At 44.6% G+C, this 22,586-nt stretch overlaps 1 protein-coding gene across 2 annotated transcripts in view; it reads right to left on the bottom strand.

The window, feature by feature from the left end:
• The window catches only part of SORCS2 (sortilin related VPS10 domain containing receptor 2), a 1,055,028-nt gene that overhangs the window by 678,219 nt on the left and 354,223 nt on the right, over window positions 1-22,586 (bottom strand). For both annotated transcript variants that reach the window (XM_088473883.1, XM_088473884.1), the window contains exon 2: window positions 22,226-22,293. In XM_088473883.1, the coding sequence (XP_088330009.1) occupies window positions 22,226-22,293 (68 nt within the window). The remainder of the gene's footprint in view (window positions 1-22,225; window positions 22,294-22,586) is intronic.

Genomic DNA, 22,586 nt, shown 5'->3' with positions numbered 1-22,586 from the left:
GTCTATAATCACCTCCCTGTGACATTGTATGATGCCATGGCATGCTCTGTACCATGTATCTATAATCACCACCCTGTGACATTGTATGATGCCATGGCATGCTCTGTACCATGTATCTATAATCACCTCCCTGTGACATTGTATGATGCCATGGCATGCTCTGTACCATGTATCTATAATCACCTCCCTGTGACATTGTATGATGCCATGGCATGCTTTGTACCATGTGTCTATAATCACCACCCTGTGACATTGTATGATGCCCTGGCATGCTCTGTACAGATGTTCTATAATCACCACCCTGTGACATTGTATGATGCCCTGGCATGCTCTGTACAGATGTTCTATAATCACCACCCTGTGACATTGTATGATGCCCTGGCATGCTCTGTATCATGTATCTATAATCACCTCCCTGTGACATTGTATGATGCCCTGGCATGCTCTGTACCATGTATCTATAATCACCACCCTGTGACATTGTATGATGCCATGGCATGCTCTGTACCATGTATCTATAATCACCTCCCTGTGACATTGTATGATGCCATGGCATGCTCTGTACCATGTATCTATAATCACCACCCTGTGACATTGTATGATGCCATGGCATGCTCTGTACCATGTATCTATAATCACCTCCCTGTGACATTGTATGATGCCATGGCATGCTCTGTACCATGTGTCTATAATCACCTCCCTGTGACATTGTACGATGCCATGGCATGCTCTGTACCATGTATCTATAATCACCTCCCTGTGACATTGTACGATGCCATGGCATGCTCTGTACCATGTGTCTATAATCACCTCCCTGTGACATTGTACGATGCCATGGCATGCTCTGTACCATGTATCTATAATCACCACCCTGTGACATTGTACGATGCCATGGCATGCTCTGTACCATGTATCTATAATCACCACCCTGTGACATTGTACGATGCCATGCTCTGTATCATGTGTCTATAATCACCTCCCTGTGACATTGTATGATGCCATGGCATGCTCTGTACCATGTATCTATAATCACCACCCTGTGACATTGTATGATGCCATGCTCTGTATCATGTGTCTATAATCACCTCCCTGTGACATTGTATGATGCCATGGCATGCTCTGTACCATGTATCTATAATCACCACCCTGTGACATTGTATGATGCCATGCACTGTACCATGTATCTATAATCACCTCCCTGTGACATTGTATGATGCCATGGCATGCTCTGTACCATGTATCTATAATCACCTCCCTGTGACATTGTATGATGCCCTGGCATGCTCTGTACCATGTATCTATAATCACCACCCTGTGACATTGTATGATGCCATGGCATGCTCTGTACCATGTATCTATAATCACCACCCTGTGACATTGTATGATGCCATGGCATGTTCTGTACCATGTATCTATAATCACCTCCCTGTGACATTGTATGATGCCCTGGCATGCTCTGTACCATGTATCTATAATCACCTCCCTGTGACATTGTATGATGCCATGGCATGCTCTGTACCATGTGTCTATAATCACCTCCCTGTGACATTGTATGATGCCCTGGCATGCTCTGTACCATGTATCTATAATCACCTCCCTGTGACATTGTATGATGCCCTGGCATGCTCTGTACCATGTATCTATAATCACCTCCCTGTGACATTGTATGATGCCATGGAATGCTCTGTACCATGTATCTATAATCACCACCCTGTGACATTGTATGATGCCCTGGCATGCTCTGTACAGATGTTCTATAATGCAGTAATATACAGTAAATTGGGTCTGTATTTTGTGTTAACGTAAGAAGACTGGGTGATTTCTCCATTATCAGAATGTGGCCACTTACTGAAAGTGTTAGGGTATAAATGAATGATTTTGGCTTCAGATAAAACTCTCATAAAGTAGAATAATCTCCATTCCCCACAACGACCTATATCACACGCAGCTATTATTCTCCACCGCCGTTTGCTTGTGTGTGTTTATTTAACGTCGTCCTCTGGAGGGATCACTAACACGCTGCAATACTTGACATTTCAGTGATTGTTCTGCTTCTTTTACAGGCCACAGATGTCCTTTCAATTTACAGTAAATGAAATCAATTCAAACAAGAAATTGTACCAGTGCACTGCTAAATGTTCAAATGTAATACTTTACCGAACAATCATATAAAGATGATTTAGTCATACTAGCCCCGTGAGAAAGTGACAGCAATGTCCTTTCACTTCCTGCATGAAACAGATGCAGCACGGCATATATCGTAGGGTTAGGCAGCAGAGGCAGCTGCCTAAGGTGCGAGATCACCTAGTGACGCAGATTCAGGTCCGGTCACTACGTTCTATAACAGGTCTCTTACGTCGCCATGTGGCCTTATGTGTCTGCACAGAAACAAACTGCTAATATCGTGTCTGGAAAATGACATCATGGCCTGATTTCGAGTCAGACCCAGGAGCGTCTTCTGTCGAGCGCCCGTTTGCAACTTTATGCAAATGTGGCTACAAAGTCCTTCACTGGTGTACAGCCGTGCGTCCAAATCTGCAAGGACTGAAACGCCCTCTGTCAGCATCCGTAGACGCCAAAATACCGATTGGTGCTTCATTAGACGCACCATCGGTTGCACCATCGAAACTTTCGCCAGGTGCGGTTTCTCCGTCCGACTACTGCCTCCTATGTGAGCATCTTTGTAGCCAACCACTCCCATAACACCCCCACAAGTCGGAACCATCTGCGTTGTCTGCTAAGCCACCTCCCTGTCCCAGGAACACCCAATACACTTTCAAGAGAGTTCTGAGACCGCGCATTTCCTGTTCCCCTCTATAGCAACTCCCACTCTGTGTGCACGCTATCTGGACGCAAGCGCAGTGCGACATTGACACGTGCTGCCAACGTCAGCAGTGCGTGCAAGCCAGAATCAGGCCCCGTATGATAATACCATCACCCTGCCCAAATGCTGAACTTTGGCCCGCCACTGATCTACACAGCATGTACAGCGCAATAGTCCACAACCGCATAGTAAAATATGGCTAGTTTTCTGAAAACTAGTACACAGGAAAAAGTACAGAGCCCACATCTGTAATGGGAAAAAGTACAGAACCCGCACCTGTCAATCATATGATTTCTTTCATTTTCTATAGCAGCAAAATGATTGGTTACCTGCTCGGCAGTTTTACTAATGTCCCCCTGTATTCAGGAAAGATAAAAATTGTGTACAGTAGCTACCGAACAAGGACCTATCAATTATACAGTACCAGCCCCAGCCATTTCTCCATTATGTCTAGCTGGGTCCGTTGATCCATTACTGTATTTTTACAACTTCACTGACTTTACAAATAGCCTCTCTCACTTTACAAAAATAGCTGTCATTTCTATATTATCCCCATCAATTTAGGGCAGGGAGAGTCAGCAGCTTTTCTATTGACATCTATCCCATTGATCTTCCCCTGCACTTAGGTGAAAGCTATTTAATGGTGTATTGGACTATATCTGGGTTGCTTTAGCGAACAAAAACACACTGAAGCACAGTAATTATAATGACGTCATGGAAATGACACACCTGATGTGTGAGATAGCAGACCAGGGGCCAAATGTGATAGGGTGAGAGTTTTCAAAATGTAAGAGAAAACCCTGACACTTTTTAAACTCGCCCAATGTATGTAATAGAGTCCGAGAACAGGCAAACTCGAATGTTTTTAGACTCAAAAAACTCTCACGATTTAAACTCTCATCCAGATATTTTCCCATTTTGAAGATAAAATGACTAATAACTTAATATTTGGAAATATTACAATGATCATGATTATTTTCATAAAGGAGTAACTTGTGTATTACAGGGTAACTCAAGCTGAAATGTTATTCTTACCCAATGCTCCTCTACTAACCCAGCAGGACCCTGGTGCAGAGCCATAACCAGAGCCGTAACTAGATTTTTTGGTGCCCTGTGCCAGAGAGAGCACTTATTTTTTTAAATAGGGACATAAGTGCACCTGAAAAAGGGCCATGGCCTCATGGGAAGAGATAGGGGAGGCCAGGAGATGCTGGGGATAAAAGAAGAGGAAGCTACAAGTGAGAATGATAATAAACAGGAAAAGTGACATTCCCAACAGCGCCCCCTGCCCTGCGGAGCCCTGTGCCATGGCACAGGTCGCACTACCTTAGTTACAGCCCTGGGCATAACTACAGTGCCCAGGGCTGTAACTAAGGGTGCATTGCCAGCCATTTTTTCCAGCATTGGATGCCAGAGGATGACACGGAATGTACGGTGCTTTAGCAGCTTTCAATGAGAATACTGATTGGACAGCGCTGCTGGTTTGACCAATCTCTGTATCTGACTGGCTGCAGCCTAGGAATTGGAAATGCTCCTAGTTTTCATGGAAACCCAACGTTCTGCTACTCAGAGATGATAGTAATTAAATATGTAATATCTGTTGGGGTAACCCTTTAAGTATAACTCCCCTTAGCACACGCAACAACAGTTAAATTAACTGTGAAATATGATTTATTTTTAATCCGTCTTTTGGATCTTCAATGCATTACGTCTTCATTAAATATCAGAATGGCAGACAAAACGCAGAAGAGGGAGCCATGATGTGAGGACATCCAGGCAGTTGTGATACACAAGAGCCCACAGAACTCCCTGTGACTCCTCAGCCTGTGCAGCTGTTCCTTTTGTGCCCCTTCCAAGTTACGTCTAATCCCATCCAACATTCCTTCCCCAGCTGAAACTGTGTGATATAAATTGATTCCGGAGGAGTTTCGGAACACATGTGCTACAGCATGTGGTAAAGTTAATAGATAAGGCCAACAGCAAAAAAAAAAAATCAAATCATCAGCCCGTGACAGGCCAGTCCAGTTATCCACAAATAATTGAACAGGCCATTCTCAGAAGTTTTCAGAAGAAACTGACTGAAAATCAATCACAGGTCACTGCAATCTAGTCTTCCTGCATTTTTAATAGTATTTTTTATTTATCATTAAACTGGGATGGCTTGACATGTGAGCTATAGAAATAGCATTCAGAATTTAGGGGGCGGGGGGGGCTGAGGATAAAAACTATTCAGAACTAAGGGCCTGATTCAGTACGGATCGCAACTGCAATAACGATTACGCTCGCAGTCTCACTGCGAAGATATGCTAATCATCTGCGATGGCACAACATAACAATGCCCCGCGTTACCTTACATACATCCGTAATATATAGGAGGACTGCGAAACCATCGGTAGCATGGAGTACAATTGCAGTCTCGCGCACACTTGCACAAGCTCTGACCTTGCTCAGGAATTGCCTCATCGCATGCAGTGAGTACACAAGCTGCGTATGGCATCGCAGTGGATAATTTATGCACACCCCCCGGCAACAGCGTTCAAACGCACTGGCACGCCTGAGTTTCGCCGACCACCCCCCCAAAATGGTACTTCCTGTCATTCACTCTGCGATGGGTCTGCGCTATCACTGCGATCGCAGTCCTGTTCACAGCGGAGGGTTCTCGCACGCACTACGATGCATACGCAGAACGCAACAATCGGCCAATTGCGTGCGTAATCGCAGTTGCGATCCTTGCCGAATCAGGCCCTAAGTACAGAAAGTACAGATAAGAAAAAAGAATGAATGCAGAATGTTATTTACAATATAAGCCAAATAAGGATGACCCTAAAGCATGTCTGGGCTGGCATACAAATTGTTTTATAGATTTATTATTCTTTTTTTTTTTTCAGTTTAGCCACATTACTATTTTTTTTCTCTTGGTAATTGGTCATTCTCATACTTGTCAGCATTTCGGATTGGGAATTAGTGACAATTCAGGCCACGCGCTGATTTGCCAAGACCACACCCCGACCTGCCCACAATAATAAGCTAGGTAGAAGGTCATAAGAGGTTGCAGTCTTACTAGTTTAGGACATATTCACTTAAAAGTCTAAGGGGTCTATTTATCAAGCAGTGAAAAGCGTGGAGAAGGGGATCAGTGGAGAAGTTGCCCATAGCAACCAATCAGCTCCTACCTATTATTTTATAGACTGTACTTGATAAATGCTACTTCCGATGGGCAACTTCTAGACTGGTCCACTTCTCCACACTTTTCACTGCTTAGACCCCTAAGACACTTTCCACTCCGAGCACATTTCTGCTACTCTGTGACCAGACGCTGAACTGGGGATCCCAATTGCTGCAGTAGCTTGGATGAGTTATAGATAGAAGGACCTAATTCTGAGGTGGAAGTAAGTTCGAATGCGAACATATCCAGCGACTTTTAGTGCGCATGCACCGTAGCGAACGTATGTTTTCGTATATCTGGGTGATTCTGAGTTGGTCATGTATCAAAGGGGCAATGGGAGTCTCTGGGTGGCAAACGGGCGTATGCACAAAAGAAAACCATCCCGTGGGGGTGTCAAGTGCATGTAGCCAAAGTAGCTTCCTATTCTGAGTTGAGCGTATGACGGATGGACGCCATTTTCAGTCGCATCTCTTGTATCTGGTATGGGATTGGTGTAAGTGCCCATATTAGTGTTGTCGGTTGTGCTAGCGGGCGCAGGGCTGTGGGTAGTGCAGTCGCAGGGATCAGTGCTCAGGCGAATAATCGCTCTAGACTTCCGATCGCGGCCGGCGTACAGAATTTATGAAGAGTTGTCAGTGACTTAAAATCAGGTTTGCAATGTGCAATGCGCATGGAAGTTACCAATTACAATTAGAGATGAGCGGTTCGGATTCTGTGGAATCCGAACCGCTCCGAACATTGGGGATCCGAGTCCACCCGAACCCTGTTCGGGTGTTCACCGCCTGACTCGGATCCCCGTTCGGGGCCGAACGGCGGCCGCCTGATGTCGGATTCTCTCTAGAGAATCCGACATCAGGTCTCCTCGTGTGTAGGGCAGAGCGCAGTGATAGCGCTCTGCCCTACACAGACACAGACACACAGCCGCCAGCGGCAGCTGTGTGTTTGTTACAGCAGCCAATGAGAGTCACACAGACTCTCATTGGCTGCTGCACGGAGGGAGCCGGCTGGAGCTCACACATGAGCTCCGTCTTCCGGCTCCCTCCTCAGCGTGTGACAGAGCGGACGGCGCGGGAGCGGGGATACAGGTAAGTTTTTATTTTTTAATTTGTGCAAGGGCCGGGGGCGCTACTGGGGGGGGTCTGCTACTGGGGGGGGCTATACTACTGGAGGGGCCTGCTACTGGGGGGGGGCTATACTACTGGGGGGTCTGCTACTGGGGGGGCCATACTACTGAGGGGCCTGCTACTGGCGGGGGCCATACTACTGGGGGGGGCCTGCTACTGGGGCAGCCTACTACACGAGGGGCCATAATACAGGGGGGGCCCATACTACAGGGGGGGCTACTACAGGGGCAGCCTACTACTGGGGGGGGCCTGCTACTGGGGCAGCCTACTACTGGGGGGGCCATACTACTGGGGGGGCCATACTACTGGGGGGCATACTACTGGGTGGCATGATAATGGGGGGCATACTACTGGGGGGGCCTGCTAATGGGGGGCATACTACTGGGTGGCATGCTAATGGGGGGGCCTGCTAATGGGGGGCATACTACTGGGGGGCATTCTACTGGGGGCACTGCATAGTGGACCCTACTACTAAAGGGACTGCATAGGGGGCACCACTGCTGGGGGACATTGTGTAAGGGACACCGCTACTGTGGGCATTGTGTAAAAGGGTCACTACTGTGGGCATTGTGTAAAAGGGGCACTACTGTGTGTCGTAACATAAATAAGAGACACTACTTTATGGTGTAATGTGAATCAGGCCCTATGTGCGGTGTAATGCGAATAAGATTGTGCACTGTGACTCCTAGGGCCGTAGCCCACTTTGTAAACAAGTACTGTGACTCTGCTGGCCGTACCCCACTGGGTGGGTGCACTACTTTTCATTTCTGCCACTGCTGTGTGGCAATGTGTCATAGATGTGCTTTATACTGTGGTGTCTGTGTCGTTGTGCCGCTGCTTTGTCGCTTAGTGTAACCAGTCGGCTCACTGCAACCTTTGGCCAATAATGTTGAAAACAATATTATAAGCTGTGATATGGTCTAAATTGACTGGAAATTAATGTTATTGAGGTTAATAATACTCTAGGAAGAAAAAAAAGACCAATTTATGTGATTTTAGCTTTTTTTGTCAATTATTGTAAAAAAATCCAAATCCAAATCCAAATCCAAATCCAAATCCAAAGCCAGTCACCGCAGTTTGGCAAATCCAAAGCCGGACGACGAATTAGAACCAAATCCAAATCCAAATCCGGCAAAAATGGTCCGGCGCACATCCCTAATTACAATATCTGAAAATAATATACTGTAGGAAATAATAAAAAGTGCTTTTCATGCCCAAAATGTGCTACAGTTACATTTAGGAAACATGGATTAGGGTCTATTTTTTAATATGATACTTTCATAATAATAATAGTCTATTAATACACCATGTTAGTAAATACACGACGCAGATTGGGTAAATATATTTGCCTGTTCTGCTGCGCTTGCTCTGGGGGGGTAGTGATATGGGAACATTCCATCAGTACTCACAGTATTCCATGGCACACGGCATAGCAGCTAATTACTGGTAGTTTGACTTGAAATCATTGAACTGTACAGCCACAGTGAGCAACTGACACCTCGCAGTATAATTCCACACAGAGATTGATTTATTGCTGAGCTGCATATGTAGCAGGTCAGAGAAAGAAGTGCCATTGCCTTTATGCAGGAGAATCACACAAGATTATTCCAGTTGTGCACATATCAGAAAACCACAAATAGCAATTTATATGTAGCTACATGTCTGATGCTTTGCAGACAATCATGGCGGATTCCCCCCCCACACACACACATTGATGGCCAAGACTAATGTATATCTGTTAGCAAAATAAATATTGAAACACATATAAATGGGGACAGCTGCTGGATGCACTAGTCTTTGCCACTATTTGAGGTGACCAGATGGCTCCTGATGACTACACAAGATGAATAAGCCTACAATATAAACATGATATATCTGCCCATCAAGGAACAAAATACTATTAGCATTCTGCACATTTTGATTATCAGCAATGTATTTATTATTTCCCCACCAAGATCTGGTGTTGTCAGTGGTTACAGGGAGGGAGACCCATTTACTGACATATATTCTCTTACAGAAGCCGAAAGCGGCACATTTCTGAGCAGAGCATTTGCACAGAAGCGCAATAGAGACATGTTCTTTTATTTCTGCACGGCAGACAGACAGATGCTTTTGTGGGGGGGGCAGATTGCACTGCACCTGTCCCTCCTTACCTGTTCACAAATCACACCCAAGGGGTTTATCTAATCAGCTGAGAGAAGACCTCTTTCCGGCGTTTACATTGGAGAAAGGACTGTATTCAGCTTTTCTTTACTTATCAAAAAGTTAACACTGGAGAAGTCAGATAAGAAGAGAAGACTCTTGCTGAAGTACAGCATTTGCAGGAGCATTGGTAAATTGAGGTATAACTAACATATCTAACTTATGGCAGCAATACAGATTGTTAGTGTAGATTGCAGTAAAACCGTTATCAATGTCAGGACACTGGAGCTGTGGTCAGTGGCCCTGATTCAGAGCCGGACGCTCTGACAGAGCGCTCGCTCTGAATCAGGGCCGGGCTATTTTTTTTTTAGAACGGCCTCCTGGCCGCTCGTATAGCTAAGGGTGACCAACCACAGCTATAGCGAGCGGCCAGGAAGATGGTGGCGATGGTCAAGACCATTGGGCTTGCGACGAGACCCTTGTGGTAGGGTCTCGTTGCCGCAAGCCCCAGAGAGATTTCGGCTCTAACAGAGCCGAAATCTCTCCCACTGACATCACTCGTGATGTCAGTGGGGCCGCCCCCAAACGGAGGCATTCACATGGGAACGCCTCCGTTTGGGCAGCCACCCCACCGGCCCGCCCACCAAAGGGGGCGTGCTGTCACTCAACATCGACAGCACGTCCCCTTTGGTACGAGACCCGGAGCAACGGAGTGCCCGTCGCTATCTGGGTCTCGCGCATGCACACGACGGAGCCGGCTCCCCCGGGGCGTTAGTTGGGTCCTGGCCCTGTGCGTGTCCTGTTCAGTGTATTAGGGTCAGTCCGCTGTGTTTTTTTCTGACCTATGCATCAATAATCTGGATTATCAGTATTACATTTGTCAGAATTTTTATGTTTTAATTTAGGCATTCACCAAATGTTTTGGTTTGGCCAAATCTTGAACCTGACAAGAGATTTACTCAAATCCAAACCAGATCCAAATTCTAATAAAGCCTTACAAAGAAATATAAAAATAAAAGCTATAGAAATTATATAGGGCAGCTCGCTCCCAAAACCACGGCTCCAAGGCTTAGTGCATCTCCCCCTATAGTCGGCAATTTTACAACATGTCTGGCTAATGTTAAAGTTAAGGTGCATATACACGAGATGATATCTTTCAACGATATGTGAACGATAACGTTCAACGATAAATCGTTCATATCGTTCTGTGTGTATGCAATGAACGACCAACAATGCGTGCTCTCGCTGGATGATAACGATATCGTCCATCGTCCCTGCATGCAGGCCAACCTGGACGGTATCATTCATTTTCCATATGGGAGAACAATCGTTGGTTATTGATGATATCTTTGGTGTGAGGATGAACAATATCATTCATCCAACACACCGGGAATTTCTGTTCGCTGAACAGATCGTCCCATGTGTACCCAGCATTATAGTACTAATAAGGTAAACGACCCCTAGCCTAAAGCCCTTAAATGGAACAAATGCATTAAAACTCCCTGTAATCCAATTTAGGGGTCTATTTACTAAGCCTTGGATGGAGATAAAGTGGACAGGGATAAAGCACTAGCCAATCAGCTCCTAACTGCCATGTCACAGGCTGTGTTTGAAAAATGTCAGGAGCTGGTTGGCTGGTACTTTATCTCCGTTCCCCTTTATCTCCATCCAATCCTTAGTAAATAGACCCCTTACTCTGGTTTACAAGGTCTGGGATTGATACCAGTTCCTCACCTGGCCTTTCTCTTGCAACACCTATCTCTAATGGTGATGTCCTTGTGCACCGTGTTTAATGTTCCTACCTACAACGCCATTGTGATAGAATAAGCCGTAAAAAAGTGATCTGTCATAGCAGATTTGATATATTACTCTCTTTACAAAAACACTTCCACAAAGAACTATTCTTGGAAAATACGTACAGTATTCCTGTCATTGAAAATTGCTCTATTAAAAGAGAAGAAAATAAATAGTCCGGCATATATTTTGCTGGCTTTTATCCTAAATGTATTCCATTTTACACATCCCTCACAACAACTGCAGGCGGAAAACGGTTTTCCCTTACCCGCAGATACATGTGACTGCACACACAACAGATACTGCAGCATAACAGAAGCTTTTAGCATTCTGCCTGAAATCCTCCGCACAGGCCGTACAGTACATCAAGCAGACACATTTGGAGCTACAATTAAGCAATTAGCTTCTGGTAAACAAGGCCGCAGATTGTCTGAAAATTCATATCGATGGGTGATTTGGGGGCCATTGCATACTTTTGTTTTTGTATCTAAAATGAATAATAAAGACTGAAAGTAAAATAAAAAATACAAAACTCCTCTGAAAGATAAAATTGTGAGAGAAAAAATATTCACCAATCAGCTCCTAATTTTCATTTTTCAAACACAGCTTGTAAAATGTAAGTTAGAAGCTGATTGGTTAGTGCTTTATCTCTCACAATTTTCCCTCTCTTTGATACAGGGTACATACCCCCCACATCTTGAGAGTGTCTTGAGTCTGAAAAACTTGTGAGTTTGCATGTTATGTGACTTTATGACATTGGCTGAGCTTAAAAATGTGACAGTTTTCTCTCACATTTTCTAAACTCTCACCCTATTACATTTGGCCCATAGAGTTTTGCCTCCGTGCGTGGCCCGTCTCTCTCGTGCAGCGCAGTTGTGAGTAGACTCTGGCACTGTGTGGCCATGCCTTTTTCCTGGTGATTTCTGAGTGGAGTATAATGTAAGGGTGCACAGTGTGTGCTGTGGGTCAGGGGTCTGTTGCTCTGCATCCATTATAGATACGTTACTGGGTCCTATATTATACAATCTCCAAGTTGGTTTTTGCAACTATGGGCTTAGGGCCTGATTCAGAGCCGGACGCTATTTGCGCTCGCTCTTTCAGAAAAAAGGGGTGGCTATTCAAATGAACCATTCGCTCTTTGCGGTCTGTTCACGCCTCTAGGTCTGAACGAGCGAACAAAACTTGCGGTCGTTTTTTGGAAAACTACGCCCCCTGGCCGCTCTCATCCTACGTCATGTCCGCTATTTATTAGATTAATCGAGTACATCGACCAGCGTCTGAACTGCTCGCTATTCTTGTGGTTGGTTTTTCCTACCGCAATCATGCGAGCAGTTCCGACTATAAAATAACCCAGTGACGTGGTCAATGACGCTGCTGTATTAATTATGCACACCCATAAAACGCCCATTTTGACCTTTAAGCACGCCTGCGTTCTGATCTTCACGCCCCGTTTTCAAGCACCTTCCCCTGTTACCACCCACATACGCCTCCTCCTGTCACTCAAAATAGCAGGCATTCGCTATTTAGCGAACAAACGATTTTCGGCCGCACCGACTGGTTCGCGCATGCGTATTACGATCCGTGCGCATGCGCAGTTGTGCAAACATCGCTCGGAACGAACGAGCGCCCGCTTACGAGCGGCTCTGAATCAGGCCCTTAATTCAGAGATGTGTGCTAACCCGATGGCCCAATACTGGCAGCATTTTGTAAATTTGCATTTCACAGAATTTATATTCCACGAATAAAGCACGGAAAACTAATACTTGGAATATGGTAATCCGTTTTTATCTACCAGCAAAATGTGCAAAATTTTGTAGCCCCATGTGGCACAATGTGAATATTTAATGAACAATTTTGGAATTTTTTTTGCTAATTGACTCAGGATGATCACAAAGGAAGCTCTGATAGGACGTTGTACATCACAGCTATATGTTATCAGACTTCTATAACCCTGGAGCTGATCCAGCATGGATCACTATAACAACAGCGTAGGCAGATCGGTCGATGGCGTGCACTGCGCATGTGTATGCAGCGCAGTGCACGTGCCTGAGCTAGCATTGCTATCGCTTTGCGATCAATGAAGTGACAGGCTGTGAGCGTTTGGGTGTGATGACGGGGGTGTGGTCGGAGTAACGCAGTCGTGTCTGACGGTTTGAAAGCCATTTTCTGGGCGTGCATAAATCAGGCTTGCCTACCCTCCTGATTTGCCCGGTAGCCTCACGAATTTTGAGTGCCGCTCCTGGCCCCCCCGAAAGGCACACAATCCTCCTGGGGGCCGCCGACCCCCCACAGAGTAAAGATAGAGATCCTCGCAGTGGGGGGGGGGATGACCCGATTTGCGTTGAATTGCATCATCGTGGCCCCGCCCCCTACTTCACGATTCCGTTAATTTCGTCCTTGTAAAGAGGGGCCATGATGTGCACAGTCACGCCCCCGGCCCTGCCCCCAATACGTAATCATTGCCCGGCCATGCCCCCCGCTGTAAGCAGACATTCAGTTCCCTCCCAGAAGGAGAGAGGGAGCTGAATGTCGGCAAGTATGGCATAAATTAGCCACTGAGACGACATACGCAGCTTGAGTACTCACTGCGTGCAACAAGACTTGCAGTTTCTGCGGCAGGTCAGATCTGCTGTAAATGTACGTCAGGGGCCGATGTTACTCGATGTTCCCGATATATATACGCAGGACTGGAAGGTGTTACGGATGTGAGATAGCGGTAGTGGACGTCTCTATGCTGGCTGTGCAACAGCTTTGCTTTTTCATTCATTAGCCTATTTTCGCAGCAGATCTCCGTGCAATTATGGAGCTGCGATCGCAGCAGCGATCCGCGCTGAATCAGGCGCCCTGTGCGTAGAGTTGCAATCAGTAATTTAAGGGAACTCCCTCAACTTTTGTTACTCTACAATTTCAATCGTGCAAATATTAATGACTATTTTCCGCACACAAAAAAAATCCCATATATTTTCCCCTCTTTCTCTGGCACGAAGAATGAAGTTGTGTAACCTGAAATCCCAGGGTGCTGGCTCCTGATTTCGCTCTCAGTGATGAAATGACCTGAAATACCCTGTTTTACAGCTTCTGTGATTCCAGGTAAGTGAGGGACCACCTGCCGGATGCTATTGTAACGTCATTTCCATAAGAGCAAGCGCTTTGTAGACATCAGACAACAGTGAAGAATGTGATTTACGCTAGAAATGTACATTTGGGCTAAGTGCTTTTAATAGTAATTAGACTTTATGCAAGTTAGATATGTGTGAATTTACAGTGTCAGATACCCGGTAACATCACCCAATTACAGTACCAGCTCCTCAGTGCAATTCAATTAAAACCTCAAGTACTGTATTACACATGATCACATTCGTGCAATATTTTAATTCTAGAAAATATCTGGTGTCAGGTTTAATAGCACTGCCCACAATGTACATAAGGATAAAGCCATAATGAGTTAAAAACCCAGCTATACCATAGTATTATTGGCAAATATAATACTATATTGATGGGCTGTTGTTCTTCTGTACAGTGAGAGCTTGTTCATTCTATAGTCGGCAGCCCAGGTATGAATATGGTGTTTTATCTTTTATTTATCAAATAATAGAATTTAATTACATTCTCAGAAAAATAAACGAATAGCGGGAAAAGAGTGACGATACTTGAAAAGAGCTATTATACACGTCTTGTATGTAATATATAGAAGCGTCCGCACGGCTGAAATAAAACATAACACAATAGCAGTCAGATAGTATGTGAAATGAATAATAAATAGTAGAAGCAAATAAATTGTGATAAAATGTGAAATTAGAATGTACTATTTATTTTTTTTTCATTCTGGAAAAGGGGGTTCAGAAAGAAAAATGACAGATATGTCCAGTTACGTCTTTGCTGCCTGTGTGGAAAATCGCGCCATGCGTTCGCACCCGCAACCCCATAGGATTGCATGGTGTAACCATAGTGACTCCATTCTGTTATATATTGCCTTTTACATATATATATCTCTATTTAGTGGGGTGATGTAATCATATTATTAATCTTGTTATATTATATCTTGTGTATGTATAAGTAGTAATTAGATAATGGAGGATCATGTTCTTCTTTCTATGAGATGTTGCCATTGGGTTAATAATTGGTATTTCTATGTGCTATCTACAAGTATGTTGGGGCCCTATTGAGGGTTGAACAAGATATTGTATTCATAGACTGGACAGATCACCTCTGCAGGTCAGACAAGCCATATATTTAAGGGGCCTATTCGTACCTGCCACTGCTTTTAGTAGAAGTATAATGAGCCATTCATAGCCTATATGTGTCATCAGTAGCAGCAACATTCCATTTGTAAGCTGTGTAGAGATGCTAAGCATTATGGGTAACTGTTAGTGATGTCCAGACTCTCCACACAAAAGAGGTTTTGAAAGAGGTTCATCTCCATACATTAGGATACGTCATTGCTATATCTCTTTGTCTGCGTATATGTTAGTACTCACAGAGCATGTGCACTAGAGATAAGTTTGGCCAATGCTACGTTGTAACCAATCAGTGGATACCCAGTATGTGCATAATATCTGGACAGCCAGCACCCATATACTAGGGTATATAAATCAGGACAAAGACAAAGGACCATTAGCTCGTGGTAGACTGCAGTAGGATGCTGCCAATGTATATTGACGAGGGCTCCCTGGTACCATACCCCATGTTAAGAAGAAGCTGATTGATCTGTATTGCTTGAACACCTAGCGGAAGCTAAGTATAACCTGTTTATTCTGTTTTGCATTAAAGTGTGAATTGATCTTTCACTCAATTGGTCACGTGTGTAACTATTCACTTTGATCAGAACCAAACCCACCATAAAACACATGGTGCGGATGCAGTGCGCAGCATGGCGTACCGAGGTGCACGCAGTGGTGGCTAGTCGCATGGTGCGATGTGTGTGCACGTTTGCAGCGCGAGTGGCAAGGATGCAAGAGGACACATCTGTACAGACCTCGCGGCGTCCTCATTTAAAAGGTATATTGTTTAATACGACTATGGATTTCACCAGTGTCACACAGGAGACTGACACCAATAAGCGTTATATCGTTTGTGCAGATGTCCCCTCTTGGAACCCCGTTCCCTGACATCTGATGGGGTCCCTCAAGGGACCGGGAACTGTTTAATTTGGCTTCTGGTCTCATGACCTCAGCGAGTACTTTCCAAATGCGAAAGCTGTTTGTACGATAGACACGCATCCAGGTGCTACCGTAAGGAAACTGTAAGGGAAAACTAGGAAGACGAGGATGTGAATTTCAAACAAGGGGCCTGATTCGGTGATCTACGCCTTTCCAATATTCATGCGGTTGAGCCGTTATCGGTCGACTGCGCACTGCTCGCATGCCAAGGTACCTTTGCGTCACTGCTCGCAGTGAGGATTACTTTGCAAAGTGGTTGACAATTACAGACTGGTGGGGGAGTGGCAGCAAACAATGCAGACATGTCCTGACCTTTTTTTTTGCGGCGTCATAGCCTGCGTCCCGTATGCAGATAAAGTGGTTCCTACGTCTAAGTTCAGGCGCCCATTCTTCATGACCATAGGGCTACTCAGATGGGCAATTATTGAATGATCTGCTATGGCGGCTGTGTGATTCTACCCACTCCCTTGGATCTGCGAAGACACCGTTGGGCATCTCAATACATTTGCAGCCCGCTACAGCATTAGCATAATTTCACCCAGCAGCTGCGAATACATTAGCCTACATCTCTGAATCAGGACCAATGTGTAGCATACTCTTATAAGGTAGGTGCCTGATACACGGCCACTACCTAGAGGGTGAAGGTATCTCAAGGTGATCATCCCAAGTAAGTCTTGTCAACAAAGTTATTTGCACATCAAGTAGTTTGAACAGAGAATACAACACACTGGAATAAATGTGACATATATTTATATATGTTAATTTTCAACTCAAGTTTAATGAGGATCAATTAAGGATGTTCTAAATAGCATCCTGCAAATTACTCAGTAAGATGCTGTGGATGAAGTAATGATGGTGTTAAATTATCTCTTATTTCCGGATGCTCTCACAGAAGTTTCAGAAATCACGGAAAGGTCAATATTAATAGGATTATTAAACTAAATATTTAAGTAGAGAGCTCAAGAGACTCCATGTGCAAACTTCATTACAAAGTCATCATTTCAGTCATCTCAGAAATTTAAGGGAAACCAAGTTAAGGAAAAGATCTTGAGCTTTGATTTTATTTCTATAATATATATATATATATATATATATATATATATATATGTATATATATATATATATATATATATAAATATATATGTCAGAGAAAAAACTTAATTGAAGGTTCTGATAAAGGAGGTGATTGAAACTCAACAATACCCATATTAACATTGGCCATGTTTGTATATATTAGACTATGAATAGACAGTAGAGACAGCTGCTTGGTGCATAGGGGTAAATAGTTGTAGAGGGGTTCATGTCCAATCAATGAGACTCTTTGTTGCTTGCCTGCTGCTGTTAGAAGAGTAGCAGAACTGTCTCCAGTGTTGGATAATGTACGTAGCCACTTGCAGTAGTCTCGTATAATGAGACTTGCCCTGACCGTCATTCAGTGTTAAGTGTACGCCAAGATAGTATCCTATGACTACTGACAGACAATAAAAGTTTTGAGTTACATCAGGGGTCTGTGCGGCATTTGAAGTCACTATCATTAATACTGACAGCCCGTTTCTCATACTGATTAGCAGATCCCTATATTTGGGCTAGCCTAATTGTTAGCTCATCCCAACAGTGCAGGTGATCATCTACTGTAGGTTACATGTTCAGCCAAGACAAATAGGACAAACAGCTGCATGATATGTACATTTCCATTAAGTGCATAGGAGTCTATTCATCATTACATAATTATCACTTGTGATTAGGGATGTGCGCCAGACCATTTTTGCCAGATTTGGATTTGGTTCTAATTCGTCGTCCGGCTTGGATTTGCCAAACTGTGGTGACTGGCTTTGGATTTGGATTTTTTTTACAATAATTGACAAAAAAGCTAAAATCACATAAATTGGTCCTTTTTTTCTACTTAGAGTATCATTAACCTCAATAACATTAACTTCCAGTCATTTATAGTCAATTTAGATCACCCCACATCTTATAATATTGTTTTCAACATTATTGGCCAAAGGTTGCAGTGAGCTGACTGGTTACTAAGCAACAAAGCAGCGGCACAGACACCACAGTATAAAGCACATCTATGAAAACATTGCTACACAGCAGTGGCAGAAATTAAAAGTAGTGCACCCACCCAGTGGGGTACGGCCAGCAGAATCACAGTACTTGTTACATAGTGGGCTACGGCCCAAGGAGTCACAGTGCACAATCTTATTCACATTACACCGCACATAGTGTCCATGATTCACATTACACTGTAAAGTAGTGTCTCTTATTTATGTTACGACACACAGTAGTGCACCTTTTACACAATGCCCACAGTAGTGCCCCTTTTACACAATGCCCACAGTAGTAATGCCCCTTATACAATGTCCACAGTAGTGACCCTTTTACACAATGCCCACAGTAGTGACCCTTATACACAAAGCCCACAGTTGTAGTGCCACCTATACAATGCCCCCAGCAGTGGTGTCCCTTACACAATGGCCCCAATAGTAGGGCCCCTATGCAGTCCCCTTAGTAGTAGGGCCCCCTATGCAGTGCCCCCAGTAGTAGTATGCCCCCCAGTAGTATGCCCCCCAGTAGTATGCCCCCCATTAGCATGCCCCCAGTAGTAGGCCCCCAGTAGTAGCGCCCCCATTAACATGCCCCCAATAGTAGTGCCCCCATTAACATGCCCCCAGTAGTAGTGCCCCCATTAACATGTCCCCAGTAGTGGAATGCCTCCCCTTAGCTGGCCCCCAGTAGTAGTATGCCCCCCTTAGCAGGCCCCCAGTAGTAGTATGCCCCCCCTTAGCAGGCCTCCAGTAGTAGTATACCCCCCATTAGCAGGCCCCCACTTAGCAGGCCCCCAGTAGTAATATGACCCCCACTAGCAGGCCCCCAGTAGTAGTATACCCCCCATTAATGCCCCCTTACACACACACATAAAAAAAAAAGAAAACTTACATGAATCCCCGCTCCTGCCACCGTCCGCACTGCTCTGCTGTCACACGCTGAGGAGGGAGCCAGAAGACGGAGCTCATGAGTGAGCTCCCACCAGCTCCCTCCGTACATTAGCCAATGAGAGTCTGTGTGACTCTCATTGGCTGCTATAGCAAACACACAGCTGCCGCTGGCGGCTGTGTGTTTGATCTGTGTAGGGCAGACCGCTATCACAGAGCTCTGCCCTACACTAGAGGAGCCCTGACGTCGGATTCTCTCGCGAGAATCCGACATCAGGGAGCTGCGGCTCGGCCTCGAACGGGGATCCGAGTCAGACGGGGAACACCCGAACAGCGTTCGGGTGGACTCGGATCCCCATTGTTCGGAGCGGTTCGGATTCCACAGAATCCGAACCGCTAATCTCTACTTGTGATAATTATGTTTTAAACTCGCTGCGAATTTAAAAAACTGTTTGGAGGCATTCATCACGCCTCATTAACAAAAATATTACTTCCAAAAAGCTGCTCTATTTGCAGAGTCAGCTTTTCGGAAAAGTAATGCTTTTTCCCCTACACCTGCCATGCCCTATGGATTTCCACGATGCAGCCAGTGTCTGTGACTCCCCCACTCTGCAGCCGCCGACGTCTGTGGGCCCCCACTACTGTGTCTAACCTCCCCCCCTCCTCCCATGATGTATTTTCATGTATCTATAGTCCATTCAGCCTGAGCTGCATTCAACTTCAACCCACCATGAGGACATTTGCAGTAGGGATTGTTGAACCCTATATGGATCCTAGCGATTATGACAGCTATTTGGTGTTTTATCTTGCAGTCATGTATCGTTCTAGAGGTCACTATGAATGTTGTGTCTGCTGTGGGTACATTCCCTATAGAGAATCAGCAAATCACATGTATCTAGCATTTACCATGCACGTGTTTCAGACCCTGCACATGTGACAAGCGCACATGAAAGGAAGACCTTTATCAGCAATATATTTAACAGAAGAAAATAATATTCCAAAAAAAACCGTAAGTGCCTGGAGAAGCTGTAATGAAATATTTTTACAAGAGATCTACAGAGACGTATTGTCAGACGCACACAAAAATATTTAGGATTTCTGTATTGTAAAGCATTTTTTAAACATGTGTTTGCAGTTGTCATAATTTTACACACATATGAGAATACTTGTGGCCGTGAGTCCACAGAGCCCCAGGATCACACGGAAATGAGCCGGTGGTTTATCAGGAACAGAAGGTTGTAACTTGCCAGATCCTGGCGCTAGCCTGCCAGACCCTTCTCTGGCTATAGCTGTGGCTCCCGCTCAGTGCTTACGTTCCCAGGGTTCCACAGCATGTTATCTGGATGTTTTGCTGCTAACAATGTTCTGCATGGGACAGTGGGAAAACCCCATGACATGGAAAAAAGAGCACAATCAGGGGAAAAGCCATAAGATGCATACTATGGAGGTCTGATTAGTCTTCCACCCAACTATACTCAGGAGTAGAAGGTTATTTATTGTTAGGTACAATGATAAAATTTCTTCATGTATCTTAAGTCACCAAAACAAATTTCTGCACTAAATTCGTCATCTCATCCTACAACCTGCCCCCTCAGTCGTATTCCCTACCTACAGTACTTCTCCACTCTGTCTCCAGCACAGCATGCCTACCTCTAGCTCACCTCTTCAACCTATCTCTCTGCACTGGAACATTTCAATCCGCCATTACATTTGTGTCTTCTCACCTCTCCTACAGAATCCATCAATCAATCCAGCCGCCTTTCTTTCCAACTACTGCCCTGTTGACCTCCTTCCCTATGTCTCCAAACTTCTTAAATGACTTCCGTACAGTCACCTGTATCTAGCTCTACTTTCTCTCACTTTGATTCTCTGCACCCAGGCTTCTGTTGCCAGCATTCCATAGACACTGCATCATCTACTTGTAGTGAAGTCACTTCTCCCTGCTCATCCTTCAGAGGCTCTCCTTCTATTGCACACCCATCATTCCACTGGTCTTTGTGACACGGTGCTTACCTGGCTCACGTCCTACCTGCTCCTTTAGTGTCGCTACCTCTGGCACATACTCCCCTGCACTCCCACTATTTGATGGGTTCCCACAAAGCTCTGTTCTTGGCCTGAAGCTTTTCTCACCATACACCTCTTTTCTTGGGGAACTAATTCACTCACACAACCTCCAGTACCACATCTACGCTGACAACACACCGGTCTACCTCACTCCTGACTACAAGACTTCCTTCATTCCACTACACACTTCCATTTATGGCATTCCATATTGATTGAGCAGGGCCCTCACTACCCTTTGTTTCCATGTCTGCATTTAATTTGTTTACCATGCATGTCCCTGTGTGTCATGTTTTCCCCACTGTCCGGGGCAGCTGAGCACCTGTAGTCTATGTAGGATGTAGTTGAACTTTACTATAATCATGTCCACTGGTGAACACAAGAGGGTGGGTGGTGGTGTCTACATATCTATATAAAGTATATATCAAGTATTCTGTGTAATGTCTAATTGTTTTATGAAGTCCAGTGGTCAGGTCACACTTGTGTATAGAGGTCATATCACATTCCACACAACGTCACAGCATGTCATGGGCAAGATGAATTGTGATGGGCAAAGTATGTCATCTTACTGGTGATCCAAATTCAGGATTGTGACACAAATTTGGCTATCGCTGTACCCGTACCAGTGTGTACTAGTCGTTCCAGTAAAACCAGCTGGTGAAATCAATACCGCCTTTGCCAGGCAAGATGTCCTTTTCAACTGAATTCATTTAAAAGTCACCTTGTATATATAGGTACTCCGACAAAGTCCTATCAGATCTGAGCTCCAAATCATTGAAGCATTAAAATGAAACCTGAAGCACAACTGCTTTTGGTATCATGTATAAATGGCATATACAGTATATAGAAAAAAAAGGCAATCTCCAGGCAGTTTGAAATCTCTGCTTTCCAATTAAACTCTTATTTACTGTGTGTTTACACCCTACAATATACAGTATATATACAGGATTGAGTGACTCTGAGTAACACATTCAGCAAACCATAGAAACAATTGCAGATGGTTACATTATATCTCCTACCTCCATAGAGAGCTTTCAAGAACTTTCCCCATATCAGCGTGATAATATTTAGTCAGGATCAGGATCACCTGTAGACATGAGACAGAAAGACAGGTTAGTATAACTATACTATACAGTAATGTAGTCAATAATGCCTGGCTACATGCTACCAAGGGGTATACATTGTTTATTAAACTAATATTGTGCAAAATCTAATCATCCTCAGGATGTAACAAGGAGGGACCGGTCTCTCCAATTCCAACCGCAAAAGCAGCCCCCACAGGTTTCTATAGGGGCTGCTAAACAGTCAGATTTACCAAACTCTGGCAGCTAAAGCCGTTTTCAGATGGAGTTAGCTCATAGTATCCTATGGGATCCTTTA

The sequence above is a fragment of the Taudactylus pleione genome, unplaced genomic scaffold, assembly GCF_031769625.1.
Source record: "Taudactylus pleione unplaced genomic scaffold, aTauple2 ptg000143l, whole genome shotgun sequence".
In the NCBI taxonomy this organism is placed as follows: Eukaryota; Metazoa; Chordata; class Amphibia; order Anura; family Myobatrachidae; genus Taudactylus; species Taudactylus pleione.
Note: the sequence above shows the minus strand (reverse complement) of the source record. Positions and strands in the feature narration are given on the sequence as shown.